Source organism: Mytilus edulis, chromosome 14 (genome assembly GCF_963676685.1).
Source record: "Mytilus edulis chromosome 14, xbMytEdul2.2, whole genome shotgun sequence".
Lineage (NCBI taxonomy): Eukaryota > Metazoa > Mollusca > Bivalvia > Mytilida > Mytilidae > Mytilus > Mytilus edulis.
In genome coordinates, this window is record NC_092357.1 from 21,828,782 (window position 1) to 21,838,468 (window position 9,687).

At 32.0% G+C, this 9,687-nt stretch overlaps 1 protein-coding gene across 1 annotated transcript in view; it reads left to right on the forward strand.

Annotated features, from left to right (window-relative positions):
* Positions 1-8,825, forward strand: part of LOC139503945 (uncharacterized) — a 39,257-nt gene extending 30,432 nt beyond the window's left edge. The window contains exons 14-17 of the mRNA XM_071293985.1: positions 207-258; positions 1,503-1,850; positions 7,186-7,340; positions 8,211-8,825. Of these exons, the coding sequence (XP_071150086.1) occupies positions 207-258; positions 1,503-1,850; positions 7,186-7,340; positions 8,211-8,396 (741 nt within the window). The 3' untranslated portion in view covers positions 8,397-8,825. The remainder of the gene's footprint in view (positions 1-206; positions 259-1,502; positions 1,851-7,185; positions 7,341-8,210) is intronic.
* The last annotated feature ends 862 nt before the right edge of the window (positions 8,826-9,687 follow it).

A 9,687-nucleotide genomic window follows, 5' to 3' on the forward strand; every position in this document is an offset into this window, starting at 1 on the left:
ACATGCATCATACACAACTTACAAATATTCCTTCTTGAAAATATAAATATGATGGTAAATATGTACTATGTGTGTGCAATAATCAAATATTCAATTGTTATTTTTTGAAAGCGTACAAAAAAGACCAACATATAATAATGTTATGCATATCAAGCTTTTTAAACGTAATTAAGACGTTGTATACTTATTTTGGTTACTGTTTGTAGTGGTGTAGAACAGGAGTGTGTACAGCATCATCAAGTGCTCCTAGTGGAAGTGGTATGTATTGTTCACTCATGTGTCTAATTATTGAGAACAAAATGCTCCTAATTGAAGTAAAGTGAAACCTCTTTTTAGAGACCACTTTAAGGAGAGCAAAAACATGGTCTCTTCAGACAGTAGGTCTTTTACTACAGCTTCAATCTATATCAAATATACTACAGAGTGATCTAAAATTAATGGTCGTATAAGACGGGTTTTTGCTAAATACAGATGGTCTCTTAAGCAGGGTTGCTGTAGTATGTATTGTTTTCCAAGGTATTTAATTATTGAGCATTCAGATGAGCGTTTTGTGTGCCTTATTGTTACAGACCAAATAGAACTTGATGAATTGTTTATCTACAGTTATGTTGACAAAGGGATAACGGATAGAATTTAACATGAAATGGTTTTCGAATGTTTCATTCAACATATCTATGGGAGCCACAGCTGAATTAAATTCTCCTTACCGTTGCAAAAAAAGTAAACATAAAAATACTGAACTTAGAGGAAAATCAATTCGGAAAGTTCATTAAAAGTAAAATCACAAAAATACTGAACTTAGAGGAAAATCAATTATCACATGGCAAAATCAAATAACAAAAGGCATAAAAACGAATGGACAAGAACTGTCATATTCCTGACTTGGTACAGGCATTTTCTAATGTAGAAAATGGTGGATTAAACCTGGTTTTATAGCGCTAACCATCTCACTTTGATGACAGTCTCATCAAATTCCGTTATATTTACATTGAAATTACATGAGATCAACTAGCAGTGATCGTTGAATTGTTAATTATTTTCTTTTTTGGCATAAGAATTAAAATGAAATTTAAAATGTGAAGTGTTTCGGTTGTTACATTGAATATACTGAGAGTGCCACAAGTGAGGCACAATCTCCTACTCTTCCGGATCACATGATATTACATTTCATGTTTGGTTTTGGATCGTGTTGTTCAGTCTGTGTCATTGAATGAAATGTTTTTCTTGATTTGTTTTTCTTTTCGTCGTATCAGTTTATCTTCGACTTATGGAACTTAAATGTTACTATGGTTATGCACCTTGTTTTTATTGCTACCCAGAATCATTTATATCCTTAGACGGTTAATAAAGGAATGTTCGGAGCTGAGTTCTGTTATTTGAGATAATAATTTAAAATAGTGGAAAATACTGATACTAATTATATCTATGCAATTATAATGATGTATACCACTTTAGTAACATTTAACGTCAATTCATCAAACTTTTTTGTTTGTTTACAACAGACACATGCTTGTATGGTGACCAGTTTGGTCAAATATTTAGTAATGGTTGGACATGCGTAGATGTTGCTGCACTAGGACAGTTTTATTGTGATCAAGCATCAACAGCTTGTTGTGCAGCTTGTAACCCAACAACAACAGCGCCGACAACGACTAGAGCTACAACTACCAGAGCTACAACTACCAGAGCTACAACAACCAAAGCTACAACTACTACGTCTATGACCACCAAGGCGACGACCACTAAAGCAACAACTAGAGCACAACCTACACAGACAACAAGAACAACAGCATCACCTGTAACAGGACAACCAGGAGTTACTGTTATCACAGAAGAAAAAGAGAAAGATTGTAAGTAGAGGTTTTCCTGTTTGAACGGTCTTAAACTAGTCATTTTGGGGGACCCTTTATAGCTTGATGTTCGGTGTGAGCCAAACCTCCGTGTTATAGACAGTACTTTGACCTATAATGGTTAACGTTTACAAATTATAACTTGGATGAAGAGTTGTCTCATTGTCAATCATAACACATCTTCTTATATCTATTAGCTTCCATGAGAAGTCCGTATACACTGTGAATTCATTTTATTCTTGATTTACCATTTTTTGGTAAATTTCGCAAAATATAAAGACTCACGAATCAATATGTTTATCTTATGTAGTCTTATATATATATTTATATGCAAACTTTGGCAAAACAATGAAATCAATGATTTCGTCGATTCTCAAAAATAAGTGACTTCGAAAATAGATTAATCCATGAAAGAATAATTTCTTTGAAAGGGTTTATTTTTTTTAAATGTTCCTGCTGTATGGTTTTCTCGGACCACCTCTTTTTGAAATTGAATTGGTTCTTCATTAGAGAACGCTTCATAGAAATACTGCATAACTAATTGAAAATACGTGACTGTCTTTTTTAATTTTTCGACACCATCGTGTATTTCGTCGAAAATTTTGCAACAAGAAAGACGTCGCATATTTTTTGTTATATATTAGCATAAGCTTGAGCCACACATATCCATATAAAAATAAACGCAAAAGTATTTGACGTCTTCATACTATTACCATTGTTTCATTATTTTGGAATTCACACGTTCATGCATGGGTATACGGTTTAAGAGTAAATGAAGCTATGCAAATAAAGATATTTGTTTTGTAGTTTTGATTGTAGAATCTATGCAGACCTAGTTTGAGTCGTTGCCCTTTGTCTGATGTTGTTTCATTTTTGTTACTTCTTGGTTTTTTTTTCATACGAAACACTTGACAATCAAACGTTTTAAATCAAAATACAGAACACCTGTTGTATATTGTTTCAATACAAAAGAGTTTTTCAATAATCCTCTTTTATTACTTGATTTATTTCACTCGACTGGGCGGGGTTTAAGAAGTTCGCTCATTTAAGATCAGTCCATATAGACAGGTGTTTTTTGTTAAACTCATCAATGAAGTGTCCAGTTATTCGTCCCATATCATACACTCATATATTTTGTATATGCGTTTGGTGACACTGATAGGTGATTAGAATTCAATAATAATTATAACGGCAGTCATCCTTATCACACACATCTTCAAATAGACTGTCCTTATAGAAATTAAAACATAAGCTCCGTCCGATCAGTTGAAATAACATTCAATTTGGTAATAGTAAACACAAATTTGCAGATATACATGTGGATAACAGTGAAAGCAACATATTGTTAATAATCAATCAATCTACAATTGTTCAAAGCATACATTTCCATTAAACCTAAGTATAACATTGTTTAAAACTTTTTATTAGTTCATGTCATGGTTGAGAGATGATAAATGATAGTTCAAACATTTTTGTGAACTGTTTGGTCAAGTTGTTGTCTCTTTTACACATTCCCCATAAGTCATTCTCTATTTTCTATAATTGAAACCTACATACGGACCTAGTTAGAATCAAAATGTCCATTGCTCTTTTCTTGTTTAGAAAATGACTCAAAAAGATTAACATTGATTACAAATTTTTTTCATAATGCTTTGAGTGAAGCACAATATGTTATTGGCGTTAAAGGGTACATTATTTGAAGAATCATACAACTACGAGGAGAAAAAAAGCTTCCATACAAAATGTCATCAATCCTTACACTAATTGATCGTTAAGAAAGATAGAAATAGCCATAACCTATACACACTTTAACTTAGATCAGTATTTTATCTGCTCTTTAATATAAACTTTAGAAAATCTTAGCATTCCAGTTAACTTACATTATTCTATAAAGCCAAGACATAAACATAATAAGGCTTGTTATAACCGCTACGGATGTTAGTATTATCCAACTTTACCAGACTTGTCATATATCTGGTATGCATCCTCAACCCAGAACATTACAAGTTTGCTTCCTGAATGGGCATGTGTTTGGTATTTTATAGTGTGTTTTTCTATGTTTTGATGTTATACTATTGTTTCAGAAAAGGGAGAAAGTTTGGCACCATTAAAAAGTTTAATCCCGGTGCAAATTTTTGCACCTGATCTACGTCCGGAATCTGATGTACAGTAGTTGTCGTTTGTTTATGTAGTTCATACGTGTTTCACGTTTCTTGTTTTTATATAGATTATACCGTTTGTTTTCCCGTTTGAATGGTTTTCATTACTAATTTTTAGGGCCCTTTAATTTATAGCTTGCTGTTTTGTGTGAGCCAAAGCTCCGTGTTGAAGGCCACACCTTGACCTATAATGGTTTACTTTTATAAATTGTTTTTTGGATTGAGAGCTGTCTCATTGGCACTCATACCACATCTTCCTATATCTATGTGAACGGGTCTGCTTCTTGGTCAGTTCTGTAAGCAAGTCCGTCTTTGGAATACACGAGGATTATTCTACAAATTGATATTACACACGCAATAAACATTTAGATGTTTTATATAATTCACATCCCTTTCTTTTACAACAATATGTTTCTTGAACATAAAGAAAAAAATACGTGTATATTACATTAGAGGGACAATATATTAAGATTTTTTTTTTTTGGTTTTATATTTATATTCACTTTTTAAAAAGAAAACATTTATAACTGTTCTCCTTCAGATAACCCGAAAAGGGGGAGGGGGACACGTGGTTTGTACAGTTGTCTACACATATAACTTTTAAACAATTTGGAGCGATATTAAATGATTACATCGTTGGCGGCAAGTCGCAGGTTTTAGGTTTGAATCTTAAGTTATGAAGCTGAACTTTTAGTGGGAACAAACTAACTGTACACCTGTTTTTATTGATCATTTTTTTACACAGCATTACACAGTCCCAACTTTTTTAAAACTACCCTTGTTAACGTTGACTTTTTATTAGTTTTATTTTTTTAAAGTCATATGGTTTGATTTCGGTAAGTTAACGCAAATATATTAAATTATTTATATGTAACATAAATATGACATTGACAATGGTATGATTTATATACACACTGTTTTCATTTCTCCCATCGTGTTTGTCTTTAAGCAATTGACCCATATGGGTGTAAATTTACTTTATAGTATACTAACTTATATGGCGTTGAGTAGAACAGGTCAACATTAACTTCAATAATGGTTCGTTAGGATAACAACAGGCCATGTTAAAATAAATGTTGGTGTAGGGCTGGTTTTGAGAAAGTAAGATTCGTCCGCTGTTAAAACATAAAAAGATATGTGAAACGTCTTAACACCAATCTAAGTACATTGTGTATAATTCAAGTACACAACTTTGGTCCGATAACTGTCCAAGCAGACAGAAGAAAAACTGTAACACAACAGTTCAGACTTGTTGATGTGTATTTAAGTTCTTATGTTCTCATTATTCACCGTTACCATTGACCCGGCCACCAAAGTTCATGGTGGTATAAAGCAATATTTAATTAACAAACCATTTAAAATTTATTTCATTCATAAAAAACGGGTGGGAATTTTTGTTTAAAGCTATTTAATAACCTTCATCACTGATTTAACACAGTTTAACTTTTATTGATATTCATCAGCTTAAATCAACTGTATAAAACATGCCTTTCAGTTTAAATCAACTGCATAAAACATGCTATTCAGCTTAAATCAACTGTTGAAAACATACCTTTGACGGTTTGAGGGTATGATATAGGATATGACTATTTATAGAAATGCAACGAGGGTATAATATATAGAATATTTAAAAATATAAACAAAGATATTATTACAAAAGGGTCATATACAAGAATAAGTGCAATTGATAAAAATAGAATAAATCATTTAAAGGTAAACGTTAAATAGGTTTTGTCTTATAATTTTACACCTTATGTAAGAATCCTGGGTTTTGATTGGTTGAAAGTCAGTGTATTTTTCACCAATTTACTTTTATCAAATGAATATCGTTCATTTTTTAACAGCGCCGGGGTATATTCAAAAAGAATATGCCTTTTTTACCCTCTCTGCCGTTGTATTTGCCAAAAAATATTCTATCTGACTGGACGCTTGTAATGTCACGATCATCAATGCGTTTTGTACGTTAACATTCGGTGTCATTAAACAGATATAGCATGTTCTTGAGGGGTATTTGCGAAAAATACCAGTCTTGAGAATGAATTTGCCTCGCCGTATGGCTTGCGAAATTTAACATTCTCTCGACTGGTATTTTTCGCAAATACCCCTCCTTAACATGATATATCTGTTTAAAAGACGATATATAATTCAACACTATTCATAAAAATCGTAGAACTGGAAAGAAGCATTTATATAAGATTTTACTCTCGTGCAGTTGTTGCTTAATATAACATTTTTGTTTTTATGTCAAACGGAGTGTTGGAAAATTATTAAGTTTAAGGGAGTAAAAAAATGTCTTTTCTATTGCGGGTCATTAGCATGTCAAAAAGTGGTCTTCAAATGTTTCTTTGGTTTGTTTCGTTTTTATCCTTTGTTTTTTTTCTGTCTGTCTTTATGTTTATGTGTAAATGTTGTAGACTTCAATTCACATAATACTCATATTTACCAATCATTTTGCAAATGAGAGTTTGAGTTAGCTATAAAACTAGGTTTAATCCACCATTTTCTACATAACAAAATATGACAGTTTATGTTCTTTCCTTTGATGTGTTTAACCTTTCAGTTTGCCGTTTGATTAGGGACTTTCCGTTAAGAATTTTCATCGGAGTTCGGTAATTTTGTTATTTTACTTTTTGAATTTATTGACGTTCTAATGATCTCCAACTTCGTACTTTATTTGTACTTAAATCTTTTGATTCGTATGTCACTTATGTTGTATTGATGAAACTCATGTTTGGCATATACAACCGAAAGACTTGTATCTGGTATCACATAAGCAACACGACGGGTGCCACATGTGGAGCAGGATCTGCTTACCCGTCCGGAGCACCTGAGATAACACCTAGTTTTGTGTGGGCTTTGTGTTGCTTATTCTTTAGTTTTCTATGTTGTGTCATATCTACTATTGTTTGTCTGTTGTCTTTTGTCATTTTTAGCCATGACGTTGTCAGTTTTTTTTCGATTTATGAGTTTGACTGTCCCCTGATATCTTTCGTCCCTCTTTTAATGAGATAAGTTTGCAATTTACTTCGTCTACATAAAAATATAACGTTTAATCATTACCTTTTACTTCTTTCAGATTTATTCGTTAGCATTGCTTTGGGAGCCGGTCCTACAATACTTATCTTAATAACTATAATAACAATGACGTTTTAACCACTACCTTTTATTTCTTTCAGATTTATTCGTTATCATTGCCTTGTTCGCCGGTGCTACGATACTTATTTTAATAATCATAATAACAATGACCTGTTGCTGTTGTCGCAAGTCTGACACCACATCTAAACCAAAACAAACACAAAAACCAGTTCAGAAACCAGTTCAGAAAAGACAAGTAAGTATTGCGTTTGTTCTACTTCCAAGTTGTTTGCAAGAGGGGTGAAATAAACAAGAGGGACATTCAAACTCCTTGTTTAAACTGGGCTATCGATTAAATTTAAAACAAAATATAGCATAACATTTATACAAAACAACTATTCTTTTATTTACATACATCGTGTTTTTTTTTTTATATTTATGAACATAACTGGTCGTCCCTTAAATTCATGTCAGTACTAATTTGGTGTCTTTTAAGGCTTTTCCTTGAAAGACACCGAATTAGTACTGACATGAATGTAAGGGACGACCATTTGATTTTATGAATTAACTGGCCTGGTAAGTATTAAAAATGAATAACTTTGACAACTTGATCTGTTGATGAAAAATAAATAATCTGCTGCATGACATGCCGGATACAAATGTGAATCAATTTGAAACAGAATTGCTTTTCTTTTTGACGCGGAAAAGCACGCGGTATCACAGTTTAAAATAAACGACCAAGAATCTTATGTCTTCCTCCCTCTTTTTCAGTAGTTTCACATCGTTTGTTTCAATTGCTTACCCTTCTGCAGCTCTTGAGATCATCCTAGTTTTTCTATGGGTTCGTGTGTCTCGGTCCTTGTTATATTGTGTTTCGTGTAGTGTTCTTTATATCTTTATCTTTTTCTTTGCAATTTTTTTACTTATGAGTTCAAATTTCCCACTAGTAAGTTTCGCCTTTTTTTAACTTGATGGTTCCTGATGAAAGTATATCCAGAAAAGTGCTACATGTAAAAACAAAATATTTTAGAAATAACTATATTCGTTGTTTATATTGGACAAATTTAGAAAAAAATCAAATTAGTTTGTTCAATATTAAATATGACAAGATTTCTTTTATTTTTAGATGAGTAGTTTACGCCAAGCTCAACCACAGGGAGGTTATTTAAATCAAGCTATGGTTTACGATAACGTAGCACAACCAAAGAAAGGATTTGTGAATCAATCTATGGTTTACGACAACGTAGTTAGACAATCAGCGCCAAAAGTTCAACGTGCTCCACGACAATACAGTTATCTCCAACACGTATAATACTCGTCATATGACAAACAGGTCATTGGATCTGAAAAAACTGTCATATGATGCATATTTTATATTATGCATAACATGTTTAACGTGTTACAATCAACGATTTATATTCTCAGGTTACATAATTAAATCACCTGTGTATGATGCAATATTCATGTGGTTTGTTGGGATCAAAAACTGATTTCACTGAGTTATACAACAATAATAAACACGTGTTGATTATTGCTATTTGCTTAAAGCAATTGGGGAAAATTTCACTCATAACATAAATAATTGATCATTGTTAATGTGTTAAAAATACTCATTTCATCAAATATATGCATATTTTTTATATGTATTGCAATGTTTTACGTTATATGCAATATTTCGTTTATGTATTGAAATGTATAATGTTAAACAAATGGTGAGACTTTAATAAAATATTGAATCTGGCATGCAATGTTGGTCTACCTATCTAATAATTTTATAAATTTCAATTCATAGAGTCATAAGCTACAAATTAAATAAACAATTGTAATATGTTTTTGGTTCAAATATTGATCAAAACAGAATAAAGAAATGACAGTCAAGTAGGAGGTTTGGTCAAAATTCGTCATTATAGACTAACAAGCATCACTGATGTTTTATTAACTGGCAACTCAATAATTTACCCTAATTTGAGGCGGTATTCGTGAAACCTTTATTTTGAACTTGAAGGAGACGGTTAGCATGTTTGCTCATTAAAAAGTAAACATAGTAAAACAAGGGAGCCACCAAGAATAAACAATTTTCGTTGATGATGCGAACTACAAAACATTTGTTTTTAAAAACATCTTTCACATGTCAAAGGTAAAAAAACAAATTATCAGACAGGATCAATAGAAATCATGTGTATATATGATAACAACTTTACTTAACTTGGATGCGATATGAAACTTCATGTATGAAGGAAAAAATTGAATTGAGAATGAAAATGGGGAATTATTGTGTCAAAGAGACAAGTAAAATTGAGAATGGAAATGGGGAATTAATGTGTCAAAATGACAATTAAAATTGAGAATTGAAATGGGGAATTAATGTGTCAAAGAGACAATTAAAATTGAGAATGGAAATGGGGAATTAATGTGTCAAAGAGACAATTATAATTGAGAATAGAAATGGGGAATTAATGTATCAAAGAGACAATTAAAATTGAGAATGGAAATGGGGAATTAATGTGATAAAGAGACAATTAAAATTGAGAATGGAAATGGGGAATTAATGAGTCAAAGAGAAAACAATCCGATCAAAGAGCAGATAACAGCCGAAGGCCACC